This window comes from Bos grunniens, chromosome 28 (genome assembly GCF_055505025.1).
Source record: "Bos grunniens cultivar Pamir isolate PY7600 chromosome 28, Bosgru_T2T1.0, whole genome shotgun sequence".
NCBI classification, from domain to species: domain Eukaryota; kingdom Metazoa; phylum Chordata; class Mammalia; order Artiodactyla; family Bovidae; genus Bos; species Bos grunniens.
Genome location: NC_141192.1, coordinates 36,133,731 through 36,148,944, shown reverse-complemented (window position 1 = coordinate 36,148,944; position 15,214 = coordinate 36,133,731). Strand labels below are relative to the sequence as shown.

Below are 15,214 nucleotides of genomic sequence, written 5' to 3'. Positions count from 1 at the left end.
ATTGTACCTTATTTACTTCTGTCCATTTTTTATGTGAATATAATAAAATATCAACAAACACATTTCTTTTATGTGTACACACTTTTACTAATGGTTTAAATATTCACTTTCTGAATTATGTCATACTTTTAAATGAATAGATTTTAAAAGGGATCAGTTAGAATATTATTCAGAATTATTGTTTGGTATCTCTAATGTGCAAACCATTGTTAGGGGAACTCTTTTTTGCTAAGTATTATTGATATGTTAAAACATGTTTTACCACATAGCTCATAAGTAGTTTTATTCACTCAATAAAAATTTGTGAAAAGACTGCCATGTTCTGGGTGCTGGGGTTATAATAGTATCTAAAAGATACCAAGTCACTTTTCTCAAGGAGTTTACATCCTAGTGGGGATATTTGACAATAAAAGCTTAAAATGCTGGTCTATAAATGCACACACGTATACATCCGTGCATAGATAAAGCACACCTAGTGATGTGTGTGGTCTTGGGGTTGAGGGGAGAGAGAGGGAGGGTGAAAGAGAGGTTGTCTTGTTTCAATCTTACCAGGCATCACTGTTGGCATGTGATACTTGCTCTGTCCTCTTGCTCTCAAATGCAGAACTGTTAAGTCATTGTTTATGACAATGTCTGGAGATAAATGCTACATTTGCTTTCCAGAAGTGACTCGGCAGGCAAAAGCCTTGCTGTGTGTATGCATGAGAATATTTTTACCTTCATGCCCCTTTTAATATATGACCTAATGAGCTTTACTTGGTAAATAATTGATTAAGGCATGAGATGGGTGTGATCTAATGAATTAAATGTCTCTCTGGCTTAGCAGAAGATGTGTGGTTTATATCTGAGTACACAATTGGATGACTAATATCCTGCAGGGTATGTATGTCCTCAGTCACTACCTTGGAGCAAGCTTCCAAAGCTGCTCTGTTTTGCTCCAAAATGGTCAGGTTATCACACAAGAACTTTTCTTTCTTCTCTACTCCTTCATGTCCTGTGCATACCTCTTTAGCCTTGGTCTGGAAATAAGACAGGTTTGTCAAATAGTTTTACTAGAAGAGTAAGCACATGAAGGGGAGCTGTTCTCGATTCTTTGTCTCTTCTCCACGGAAAGAACTTCAGTCTTTGAACTAAACTTACCCTCCCTGCTGATTGCGGAGAGCAACCTGATCTTGCTTTGGCCTGTCATCCTTTAGGAGCCTGACTTGGTCTAGAGTCAAACTCTCAGAGAATGACTGGGCTAGAAGACAGTATTTACAAAAACACAGGCTTTGGTATTTCCCTGGCGGTCCAGAGGTTAAGACTTTGGCTTCAAATGCAGGACGTGGGTTCTATCCCTTGTCAGGGGCTAAGATACCACAGGCTGCAGAGCACCAAAAAAAAATTTTTTTAATTCTTTAAAATAATTAAAAATACAGACTTTGAAGGCAAAGGATTGAAAATATAAATATTGGAGCCATTCGATTTCAGTAAAAATTAAAAAGCAATTGAAGTGTTTTCACTGAAAGTGAGTGAATTGCAAGAGACAATAGATTAAACATCAACATTGAGAAAAAAAGAGAAATCTCCCAGTTATTTTCTCAGTGAAAATTTAAGACCATTTTCACTGGTTCACATTTAGTTTTTTAACTTAATCCAGGTGTAAGCAATATCTTTCAGGAAGAAAAGAAAAGACAAGCTTCCTCTTCTTTTTAGTTTCCACGACTTTGTGGTTGTATTTTATTCTGTATAGACCGAAAAGTAAAGGTGGCAGAGTGTATTTTGTTATTTTCCTGCTCCAGTTGTATTTATATGATTCTTTTAATATGGAATCAGAGTGTAAGGATGTTATTGTTTTTAATCCACAATAATTCATTTACATTTTATATAGATGCGTTATGTCAAAACATGACCTTTCTGCTTGTAAAACAACTTCAATAGAAATCTCACAAACTCAGCCTTGAGTAAATATGCAATACTTCTTTAAGTGCTGTATAGGCATATACTTCTTGATTTCTCTGTTAGATGAAGAGATTCTTGACAGCTTGCCTTAACACTTGCCTGGGGCTGAGCTGATCAGCCAAACACTCTCATAGGCACATACATAGTAGATGGGGTCCAAGCAGAAATTCTACTGACGTAATATATAATTATCTTTTAATTGTAGATCTGTCTTTCAGTCACTTTGACTCAATTCTTTTAATGTTTATTGAGGGCTTGTAGGTTCTAGGCATTTGGTGTGTGTGTGCTGACTATATAAAATGAGATTGTAGGAGATTGTGGAAAATATATCTTTTAAAAAATTTTTTCAGGCAAGGCTTTATTGGGGCCTCTGCAGTAGCAGGAGGAAACAAGAGCAAGTAACGGTTTACCTTGTTTGCTTTGTTGTTGGGAGGTGGTCAGGCTTATTCCTTACACGGGGTGAGGTTAGAGGTATGTCCAGGGCTCCGGTCAAAAGACGGTGGCTTAGGTTGGAAAACATATCTTACTATTTTACCCACTGAGGAAGCTCAGGCAAGGAGGAATCTTTGTTGCCCTTGATTTTAAGGTGATACTTTTGTTAGCCTATAAGTAAATAAACTTTTCTTCCCAATAATTACTTTGAAATTGCCATTCAAATAGTGTCAGCTCTCAGTGGAAATTGTGTGTGAGTGATTTGCCTGTTTTTCAAGGATTCATAGATGAATCCTCAGTATCTAGGGTCTGGTAGTACATTACTACACGGAACTTAATTTGGAGGTGATACTTTTGTTAGCCTATAAGTAAATAAACTTTTCTTCCCAATAATTACTTTGAAATTGCCATTCAAATAGTGTCAGCTCTCAGTGGAAATTGTGTGTGAGTGATTTGCCTGTTTTTCAAGGATTCATAGATGAATCCTCAGTATCTAGGGTCTGGTAGTACATTACTACATGGAACTTAATTTGGTTGAAGATGTGTTGGTAGTAGAATTGTCTTGTCTTTAACTGCCCCAGATAAGTGCCCTGTGTCACATACTGTCCTTATTGGTGTGTGTGTGTGTTCATCTCTTCTGTTTAGTTTTCATCCAGGATTGTATTATTCATTCTTTACCCCTTTTATGTAGTTCTGTGTATATGGGAGTCTGCACACAAGTGCTGATGATCTTGTATTTGTGAAAGTAAAAAATTGGATAAAAAAAGTCATGCACTTTCTTGTAGGTTGTTTAAGAAGAGCAGTGGGATGCCTGCATTGAGAACCACTCTGATTAACTTAGGAGGGTTTGATGCCCTCATTTGTATGATTTTGGTGACTCCTAAAAGATTATTATCCACTTGCAATTCCAGGAGGGGAAGAAATGCCATCATAACTAAACCAGCCTACCAACCTGAGTGAATAGAACACTATTTTGAGGACAATGAGTCCCACATCCTTGGCTAAGAGGAAGCATCTGAACTTCACATCACTCTACAGGGAAGAATCCTTGTTCCTATAGCATGAATCTGAGGCTTAAAGACAGTGATTAAAAAAAAAAATAGTGGGGGGGTTTGTGGGTATTTTGACAATCTGATGTATCTTATAGCTTCTTCAGAGAAAATTCATATACTTGCCAGCATGCAGAACTTTTGCCTGTGAGGTAATTTTTGTGATGTTAGTTTATGTTTTCTCCTGGTACTTTTTCCATGATTTTTTCCCACTGAAGCAACTAGCAGTCCCAGTGCACTTTTCTTCTCAGGGAAGATTTGAGAGTTGGCAGAAAGCTTAAGTTTTCTACAAGGTACTACCCTTCCTGACTTTTATTCCCTAAAGACTAAATCCAAAGAAGTCATTAGGCTTAGTGTCTTACACACAAGGGAGAACAGGAAAAGAAGAGAAGAAGGGATTTTTCCCTTGACTCAAGACACTTAGATGAAGCAAATGGATAACCATATGCCCACACCCAAAATGAACCACAGTCCAAACCTCACACTTTATATGAAATCTAATTAAAATGGATCATGGGCATAAATGTAAAACATAGACCATTTAGGAAAAAATCTTGTACATATTTTGTTATATACCTAAGAAATGTACATTTTCTTTTTGGTTGATATATAAATGTCTTGTGTTTTAATTTCAAATTCCTGCTGTTCGTCATTGGTGTGTAAGAAGTCCAGTTTGTGCCTTAATTTTGTATCCTTCAGCTTTCCTATAATTGCTGCTTAGTTGCAGGAGTTTTATTTTTGTTGTTGATTCTCTAAAATTTTCTATGTAGATAATCATGTCATCTAATAACAAAAACAGTTTACAATTTTCCTTTCCAATCCACATAACTTTTCTTTCCTTTTCTTCTCTTATTGCATTAGCTGGAACTTCTAGTACAGTGTTGAAAAGGAATGATAAGAGGGGAAATTCTTGCCTTGTTCTTGATCTTAGGGGGAAATAGTCTAGTTTCTTACCATTAGATCAGTTCAGTTCAGTTGCTCAGTCGTGTCCGACTCTTTGCGACCCCATGAATCGCAGCACACCAGGCCTCCCCGTCCATCATCAGCTCCCGGAGTTCACTCAAACTCACGTCCATCAAGTCGGTGATGCCATCCAGCCATCTCATCCTCTGTCATCCCCTTCTCCTCCTGTCCCCAATCCCTCCCAGCATCAGGGTCTTTTCCAATGAGTCAACACTTCACATGAGATGGCCAAAGTATTGGAGTTTCAGCTGTAGCATCAGTCCTTCCAATGGACACACAGAACTGATCTCCTTTAGGGTGGACTGGTTGGATCTCCTTGCAGTCCAAGGGACTCTCAAGAGTCTTCTCCAACACCACGGTTCAAAAGCATCAATTCTTCGGCACTCAGCCTTCTTCACAGTCCAACTCTCACATCCATACATGACCACTGGAAAAACCATAGCCTTAACTAGATGGACCTTTGTTGCCAAAGTAATATCTCTGCTTTTTAATATGCTATTTAGGTTGGTCATAAGTTTCCTTCCAAGGAGTAAGCCTCTTTAAATTTCATGGCTGCAATCACCTTCTGCAGTGATTTTGGAGCCCAAAAAAACAAAGTCTGACACTGTTTCCACTGTTTCCCCATCTATGTGCCATGAAGTGATAGGACCAGATGCCATGATCTTTGTTTTCTGAATGTTGAGCTTTAAGCCAACTTTTTCACTCTTCTCTTTTACTTTCGTCGAGTCTTTTAGTTCCTCTTCACTTTCTGCCATAGGGTGGTGTCATCTGCATATCTGAGGTGATTGATATTTCTCCCAGCAATCTTGATTCCAGCTTGTGCTTCTTCCAGCCCACCGTTTCTCATGATGTACTCTGCATAGAAGTTAAATAAGCACGGTGACAATATACAGCCTTGACGTACTCCTTTTCCTATTTGGAACCAGTCTGTTGTTCCATGTCCAGTTTTAACTGTTGCTTCCTGACCTGCATATAGGTTTCTCAAGAGGCAGGTCAGGTGGTCTGGTATTCCCATATCTTTCTTACTATTAAGTAAGATGTTAATTGTATGTAATCTCTATCAAGTTGAGGAAGTTCCGTTCTGTTCCTAGTTGACAGAGGTTTCATTGTGAATGGATGTTGGATTCTCTCAAATTCCTTGTGCATTTGTTCATGAACTGTATTGTTTTTTATTCTTTAGCCTGTGGCTGTGATGGATTGTATGAATATTCAATGATATTTTAAATTTATAAACTTGTGTGTAAAAAGAGAGAAAAGCAATCATTTTAGTTACATGCTTATATTAAAGCAGTACATTTCTTTTAACATAAAACATAGTGGTAGTTCCTGTGGATACCAACTGTGTCTTAAAATCTATTTTGTAGCATTAAAAAAATCATTTTTTAAAAGAAGTTAATTCTGTGGTCTGTCATTCATTTATTGAACATTAAGCTTGGAAAAATGAAGAATTCTGCTATTTGTTCTTACTGTCCTGCATTGTGGTAACTAAAATACAATGATAATGACTTTTTTTGTCCTTACTAAATTCTACATAAACATATTATAAACATTTGAAATGGCAACGCAATCTTCGGAAGTCAGTAAACTGCTCTTCTCTTTTTAATTTGTGTAACTGATTCATTATCAAAATTGAATATGATTGAGTAAATTTCCTTGTATTATTTTTTTGTTCTTCTTTTGTTGTTGAGGATTTGTTACACACTCCAGCCTCTATTAAGACAAAAATGAAACCAAAATGTGTTCAAAAATAGAATTCTAATAGCAACATTTCTTATCCCTATGCTTTAAGGTCATATGGTAAATGTTAAGAAAAAAGAACTTCAGTTGGAAGAAAAAAAGGTGATGTCTGTGGTATTGCAGTAATAATTGACTATAAGTTGTTCAGTGTTAAAATAATATACTAAATTTAGGGCTTCCCTGTGTTGAAGAAACAAAGGTAAATTGAAAACAACCTAACTGCTGTTTTTGTAATTCAGGCAGAAGATAGTACTATTGCTCATGCTTTACTGATCAAACAGAAATTTTTAGGGGGATAATTCAAGTGCTCTGAAACACTGTGAATTTATCCATCATTATCATGGAGAGGAAAGAAGGAATCCCTTGCAATGTGGATATTAATTCCAGACTTAGAAATGTAGATAGATAAATTGGATTTTCTTTCAGTTATTGTGATGTTTAATTTTATGTGGAAAATTCTGAAAGAGATGGGAATATCAGACTACCTGACCTGCCTCTTGAGAAATCTGTATGCAGGTCAGAAAGCAACAGTTAGAACTGGACATGGAATTACAGACGGGTTCCAAATAGGAAAAGGATTATGTCAAGGCTGTATATTGTCATCGTGCTTATTTAACTTATATGCAGAGTACATCATGAGAAACGCTGAGCTGGATGAAGAACAAGCTGGAATCAAGAATGCTGGGAGAAATATCAATCACCTCAGATATGCAGATGACACCACTCTTATGGCAGAAAGTGAAGAAGAACTAAAGAGCCTCTTGATGAAAGTCAAAGAGGAGATTGAAAAAGTTGGCTTAAAGCTAAACATTCAGAAAACAAAGATCATGGCATCCGGTCCCATCACTTCATGGCAAATAGATGGAGAAACAGTGGAAACAATGGCAGACTTTATTTCGCAGGGCTCCAAAATCACTGCAGATGATGACTGCAGCCATGAAATTAAAAGACATTTAATCTTTGGAAGAAAAGTTATGACCAACCTAGACAGCATATTAAAAAGCAAAGCTAGTCAAGGCTATTGCTTTTCCAGTGGTCATGTATGGATGTGAAAGTTGGTCTATAAAGAAAGCTGAGTACTGAAGAATTGAAGCTTTTGAACTGTGGTGTTGGAGAAGACTCTTGAGAGTCCCTTGGACTGCAAGGAGATCCAACTAGTCCATCCTAAAGGAAATCATTCCTGAATGTTCATTGGAAGGACTGATGTTGAACCTGAAACTCCAATACTTTGGCCACCTGATGTGAAGAGCTGACTCATTTGAAAAGACCCTGATGCTGGGAAGGATTGAAGTCAGGAGGAAAAGGGGATGACAGAGGATGAGATGGTTGGATGGCATCACTGACTCAATGGACATGAGTTTGGGTAAACTCCGGGAGTTGGTAATGGACACGGAGGCCTGGCGTGCTGTAGTCTATGGTGTTGCAAAGAGTCGGACACGACTGAGCAACTGAACTGAACTGAATTTTATGTGTCAACTTGAGTGGGTCACCAAGTACCTAAATATTTGATCAAACTATTTGATCAAATTATTCTGGGTGTTTCATGCGAGTGTTTTTAGATGAGTTTAACATTAAAATTTTCAGAAGAGTAAAACTGCCTTCCCTTATGTGGGTAGTCCTAATCTAATCAGGCAAAGACCTGAATAGAACAGAAAGGCTGACTCTTTATTAATCAGAGGGAACTCTTTCTGCTTACTGTCTTTGAGCTGAGACATCAATATTATCCTCCCTTTGAACTGAATTGAGATCTGAACCTGTGATCTTTGGACTAAGACTACGCCATTGGCTTTGCTGGTTCTCAGACATGGACTGGAACTTAAATCATCAGCTCTTCTCAGTCTCCAGCATGCTTATCTTAAAACTTGTCAGCCTCCATAATTGCATGAACAGTCTCCTTATAGTAAACTCTTTATATAAAATTATATGTATATATAGGTGCATATCAGAGAAGGCAATGGCACCCCACTCCAGTACTCCTGCCTGGAAAATCCCATGAACGGAGGAGCCTGGTGGGCTACAGTCCATGGGGTCGCTAAGAGTCGGACACGACTGAGCGACTTCACTTTCGCTTTTCACTTTCATGCATTGGAGAAGGAAATGGCAACCCACTCCAGTGTTCTTGCCTGGAGAATCCCAGGGACGGGGGAGCCTGGTGAGCTGCCGTCTATGGGGTCACACAGAGTTGGACACGATGGAAGTGACTTAGCAGCAGCAGCATAGGTGCATATATTTATACGCACATACATATATGCATACATATGTACATATGAGCATATATATATATGAATAATTCTATTTCTCTGAAGAACCCTGACTAAAACAATTACAAAAACTTTAGACCTTGAATTTCATATAGCTGCCTCTCTCTGAGATTAAAATTAACAATAATATGGGTATGATCTTTTGGATTGGAGTCAGCAAACTCTTAACTTGTGGCTTAAATCTGGCCCACTACTTGTTTTTCTAAATAAAGTTTTATTGGAACATAGACCTGCACATAGACCTGTTGTGAAACACTGTGAATTTGTCTATCATTATCTTGGAGAGGAAAATAGGAATCCCTTGCAATGTGGATATTAATTATAGATATAGAAATATAGATAGATAAATTGAATTTTCTCTGAATTAGTTATTATGGTGTTTAGTTTTGTGTGTCAACTTGTGTGGGTCACCAAGTACCCAAATATTTGATAAAACTATTTGATCAAATTATTCTGGGTGTTTCTAGTTTCTCTGCAGAAGGGAGGGGTCTCTTTTCAGCCTTGAATCTTTTGTTAACAATGTGTTTTATGATTCTGTGCTGAAGCCCACTAATTGGAATTGTGTATCCTGTAAAAGTTTGGTATAAATACATTCTGATAAATGCCAAACTGTCAGGCTGTGAAGTCTTTGTAAGGACTTATGCTTTTATCTGTATGCTAATGCTAGATTTTTCTGGGGCTCAGACTCTGAAGTTGAGCTATCCCGACTGTCAAAGTGCCTGCTTTTTGCTGAGAAATAAGTGGTTTGACATCTGAGATAAGGCTTAAAGAGTATTCTATAGCTGAAAATACAAAAATAGCTCACTGCTTTCATTCAGTGAACAATATTATAACACTTATGAGAAGTGGAATTGATGACAGGAATAATTTGTCCTTATTAAAAGAATAACTTTAAAGGACTTCTTTGAGCAGTTTTATGTGATCAGCCTGAAATATGAGTTCATTAATGAAGTTTGTTATATTGGAGGATAATGTTTTATGTAGGCCATAATTTACAGCCTGAATCCTGGAATTTTTTAAAATGTTATTGAACAAGGCACATATTGTTGGTTAACAGGTGTGCATATTTTAAAAATTCCTATTCAGTGAAATTTCAGTGACTTCTGATTTATGAAGTAGAAGACTCTTTAAAAATTTTGTTACAAATAATATCATTGTCCAGTAGTTTTAACACTTTCTTTTTTCTCTTTATCTGTAACATTGTTTTGGTTCATTAGTTCAATAGAGTTAGTGAACAGAAAGCTGCACACGTGCCTTTGCCTTCTCTAATCTCTTCAGACAGTTCTTTGGTTTGTTGGATTTCATTATTTCTTCAATAATTAAGGATTGTAGGCTACCATCTCTAAAAGTTTACCCTTGCATCATAAATGTGTTATGAAGCTTTCTTTTATTAATTATATTCTAGTTAGGGTATAATTTCTATTTCCTCTCTGACCTTAAGTAATTTAGGAGAGTTTCTTATTTTCCTGAATTGTTCTTTTCTTCATCATTTTAGTATTTATTCCCAAATTTTATTTGTTATGATCAGAAAATATGTGAGTAAATAGCTACACTTAAAAAAAATCTTATAAAATTTTCTTATGGCCAAGTATGAGATCTTTATTAAAAGTCTGGGAGAATCCAAATGGCTGAGCTTGGGTCATAGCCCATGATCAAGGGAAGTGAAGTTTAACCTTTTTCTTCCTTTTTTTCCCTTAAGTTTAACTTTTTAAACTTCCATAGAAGGAATAAAACTCTGCTTTCATCAAAAATCACATAGGGATGGACAGCCCAAACTTAGAAAGCGAGTTCAGGTGCTGAGTGGGAGACAGCATATGACTTGTTGAGGAGGGCATGCAAATTTGAGTCAGAGCAGAATTGCTGGGAAATAATGGAAAGGTGATTAAAGGTCAGTTCACTAGAGGGTCTCTTTCTCCATCCACTCTACACACAGTACTCAACCTTCCTTCCCAATAACATGGAACAGCTATTCAAAGATTATGGGCTGGGACTTCCCCAGTGGTCCAGTGGTTGAGACTTTGTGCTTCCAATGCAGGGGATGTGGGTTCTATCCCTGGTCAGGGAACTAAGATTTCTCATGCCATGTGACCAGAAAAGTTAAAAAATAAATAAATAAAGACTATGGGCTTGCTGATATATTCATGAATAAAATGATGTAATGTCTGTGAAAAAAAAAAGTCTGGGAGAAACAAACATAATATTGTAAAGCTATTATCCTCCAATTAGAAACAAATTTAAAAAAAATCTATGTTTGTGTGTATCTATCACTATGTACAATATATATTGTACACAAATGCATGTGAACATATATCTATATTTTGTCATTCATTACCTTTCAAGTACATACCCAGAGATTCTAATTTAATGGTCTGAGAATTGTCTGGAGTTTTTAAAGCTTTCCATGTGATTATAACACACAACCAATACTAAGAATCACTATTCTAATGAAATAGTGGTTTTAGTCCAGTGATTCTGAGTGTGGACTGGCTGTACCAACATTGCCTGGGAACTTGTTAAAAATACAAATTATTGATCTTATTAAACTGGAAACTCTGGGGGCCCAGGAGTCTGTGTGTTTTTATATTTTTACCAGGTTATAATTGCTTTACACTGTTGTGTTAGTTTCTTTGGTACAGTGAAGTGAATCAGCAATCTGTATACACAGAATCCCTTCCCTCTTAAGCATCCCGCCACCTACCCCCATCCCACCCTTCTAGGTCATTACAGAGCATCAAGCTGAGCTTTCTGTGCTATACAGTAGCTTCCCACTTCCCACATCTATTTTACACGATAGTGTAGATAAAAAAGTGAAAGTGTTAGCTGCTCAGGCATGTCCAGTTCTTTGGGACCCCGTGGATTGTAGCCCAGCAGCCTCCTCTGTCCATGGAATTCTCCCAGCAAGAATACTAGAATGTGTTGCCATTCCCTTCTCCAGGGGATCTTCCCAACCCAGGGATCAAACCCACATCTCCTGCATTGCAGGTGAATGAATGCTCTACTGTCTGAGCCACCAGGGAAGCCCATAGTATATATATGTCAGTGCTAATTCTCTCAATTTGCCCCACCCTCTCTTCCCCTTGTGTCCACATGTTTGTTTTCTATGTCGGTGTCAAATTCCTGCCCTGCAAGTTGATTTATTGGTAACATTTTTCTAGAGTCCCGTATACCTGCCTTAATATACATATTGTTTTTCTGACTCACTTCACTCTGTGTGACAGACTCTAGGTCCCTCTACATCACTAAAAAAAATGACTCAATTTTGTTCCTTTGTATTGCTGAGTAATATTCCTTTGTATATATGTACCACAACTTCCTTATCCATTCATCTTTTGATGGACATTTAGGTTGCTTCCCTCCAGCAATCTGTATTTTAAAAAACTTGAAAGATGATTCCAGTATTCACTAAAGATTGAGAACTACTGATGTCTAACAGTGTTTTGACATTACGAGTCATCTTGGCCCCAGAAGACATTTCATCTTATCTGGAAGCATTTTAGATTGTCACAACTTGGGTGATCACATACAAATTGTAACTCAAGTTGTGGGTCCTGACTTGGATGGCTTGTGTTTGCGTGTAGTTGATAGAGGCCAGGGATGTGTCAAATACCCTACTCCAGTGCACGGGATAGCCCCTCACAGCAGAGAATTACCCGGACCAAAGTGTCAGTAGTGCTACTTTGTAGAAACTGAGGTGGACAGTACTTTCCCAACTGTGGCTCCCTCTTACGACCAGCTGGGGATTCCAAATTTACTTTAATTTGGCCAGTGTTAAGGGCAATATGCCAGGATTTTAAAAGCTATCCCTATGATTATATTCACAACCACAATTGAAAATTGCTGCTGAGGAACCTGGTCACTGAGGTACCTAAGATTCTTAAGTTCTAATGGATGGATCAGGGTGATCTTGAGTTAATGTTACTATAAAAAGTTAAAAAGTAGTCATTATTACCTCCTGATGTGATGTAATAGGAAGGCAAACACCATTTTCTGAAGTGTTCTTGGCAAACTATTTCAATCTTGAACATGAGCAAGTTTCTAGGTTTTATAATCTAACTACCAACTTAGAGGCAGATGTTAAAAAAAACACTGTGAGGATGTCATCAGCAAAATCAGAAGGTAGAAAGTACTCCAGGACAAATGATACAGTTTTTCTTTCCAATAAATAAATAGTAATAAGGAAAAAAAAAGAGAACTGTTTTTTGTTGTCATTTAGTTGCTAAATTGTGTCTGACTCTTTGGTGACCCTGTGGACTGTAATTCACCTGGCTCCTCTGTCTATGGGGTTTCCCAGTCATGAAAAATAGAGTGGGTAGCCATTCCCTTCTCCAGGGGATCCTCCCGACACAGAGATCAAACTTGCATCTTCTGCTTGGCAGGTGGATTCTTTACCACCAAGCCACCTGGGAAGCTATAATATATTACCCTCAACAGCACTTAAACTCAGAACAGAGTATTTTTATAGATTTAAGTTTAATAGTGAAAGTATTCACTGGGAGAGAAAAAACAATGGCCAGGGTGAGGGAGAGAGGATGAATGGGATTACAGGGAGTAAAGGACAAAGAAATGTGTTTAAATCAATTGTTTATTCAGATCACTGTTATCACTGTTATTTATATTTCCAGCTATATTCTCTCCGACCAAAAAGTATAGCTTTCACTGTTTATCCAAAGCTTTCCCATTTACTTTCTTTCTTATTTGACTTGAAAAGTAGAATCTAAGAATACGACATTAAAATTGGGCTTTTTATATTCATATATATTTTTTTTTAACAGAACTGTTCATTACGAAGGTGGTGCTGTATCGGTTCACGCACGTTCCCTGTGGCGACTGGAGACACTAAGAGTTGCGTAAGTAGAACATCTGAATACATCCCGATGCTTTGGGTACAAAAGATTGGGCTGGCCAAAATGTTCGTTTGGGTTTTTCTGTAACATCTTATGGAAACGCCTCAGTGAACTTTTTGGCCAACCCCATATATCTAGTGGTCTTGAACTTTTCTTCAAAATGGTCATGCTAACAACAACACGTAGATGAAACACTCATTTTTTACCTTCCCCTGCAATTATTTACCTTTCACTAGCCTCCATTCACCAGGTAGTAAGCAATGGTTTTATACCATCTGCTTATTTTTAGCCTCATTTGGTTTTGTGTTATCGATTCATCCCAGTCTGTGCCTCTCCTGGCAGGAAGAGCTCCTAGTGCAGAGTGACGTAAGGTTTGGAGTCAGGACAAATTGTTTGCAGGCCTGTCGCACATTTCAGATCCAGGCTTGATCTGAATCACATTTCAGATTACATTTCACATTTCAGATTACAAAGGCATATGTAAACCAGTGGAAACTTGAACCCAAATGAGGTGTGAGAGTCATCACTAGCAGTCACTATCTTTACTTAAAACTAGCTTGATAACTGAGTGAGAAATGTGAATTGAAAATAGACTCACTGTGTATTCATTATACAAATAATGATTATCTTTTTTTTTTCTGGTGACTTCAAAAAGCTGTCCAGAGATTGACTTTTAGCTACTCTAAGTAAATGCAATACTGATGATAAAGGTGTCATTTTGAACTATTTTAAATAGAATTTAAATATCAATCAAATTAAAAGAAAAGATTAGAAGGTCATTTTTGTCCAGAAAACAGAGTTTTCAATGCATTTGTTCCCTGTTATGTTACACTTTAAAAATTTATTGATTTAGGGTAATAGACTTCCATGGATGTGTGTAGGGAACTGTCTTATTATAGAATTGCTGCATTTTATTAACTTGATATTTTGAGATTAATGATTAAAATAGTTCAGTGGTCTTCAGGGTTTTTTTTTTGCTTATGTACTCTGTGTAATAATTTCAAAAACTTTGTATTTCCTTGAACATTGCTAGGCTCAACATAGAATTTTTTTCATTATCAGTTTAAATAGATGCATAGAATATAACTTACAGTGTATTGTAAGTAGTGACATTTTAAGATAACATGGGTAAACTACTCTCATAAAAATATCCCATTGACCTTGTGTACTGCTGCAATTTAATACCCATCTTTATTTATTTAAAAATGCTTGAACATGGTCTCTTTAACAGTGAAAAAATATGTTGTTCATCTTTCTCATTGAAATCATATTAGTTTATTCTCCCATGACACAATTTTACCCCAATGAGATTTTTTATGATTGATTTTCTGCTCACTCTATCTACTCCTACTCAACAAAAATATGCATGTAAATTAAATTTATTTCTATATTTTCTCTGATTGTAAGTATGCAACTTTTAAAAAGTGCTCTATATTAATGTTAGTTATCAATTAATTGATAATACTAAGTTTCTTTCTATATAAATTCACAGTTGCTCAAACCCACTGAAATATTAAAACTGATAAATCTTGAACTTAAAAGTAAAATTTTATGGATAGTGAATTTATTAATGGGATGGAAATAGAAGAGATGACTTATAAAGCAAAAGAAAGAAAGCTCATAGCCTTTATGTGCTTCATAAATTATATAGAGAATCTAGGGAAAGGAATTCCAAATATATACATATATTTCTGTAATTTGCCTTGTGTATTATTAAAAATGACAGCTTAATTAGAGATGAAATAGGGCCTTTATAAAACAGATTTCAGATGTTTTTTCACATTTGTAGATCTACCTACCCTTCGTGATTGTGTACTTAAATTATTTTGTTTTTTTTTTTTTTTTCTTGAGGAAGCCAGGTCCTAAATCTGTCTATTGCTTATTTAAAAAAAAAAAAAAGGATAAGAGCTCTTGAAAGCCTGACGAGACTTCCTTTTCATTGTCAGCAATGTTATTGATGAGCTATAATTACAGAAATACTTTTGAA

At 36.6% G+C, this 15,214-nt stretch overlaps 1 protein-coding gene across 13 annotated transcripts in view; it reads left to right on the top strand.

Annotated features, from left to right (window-relative positions):
* RYR2 (ryanodine receptor 2) overlaps nucleotides 1-15,214 on the top strand; it is an 820,811-nt gene that overhangs the window by 362,790 nt on the left and 442,807 nt on the right. For all 13 annotated transcript variants that reach the window (XR_015157121.1, XR_015157120.1, XR_015157122.1 and 10 more), the window contains exon 11: nucleotides 13,156-13,230. Coding sequence is in view for 10 of the 13 variants with exons in the window: in XM_086382784.1 (XP_086238910.1) it covers nucleotides 13,156-13,230 (75 nt within the window). In the remaining 3 variants the exon portion in view is untranslated. The remainder of the gene's footprint in view (nucleotides 1-13,155; nucleotides 13,231-15,214) is intronic.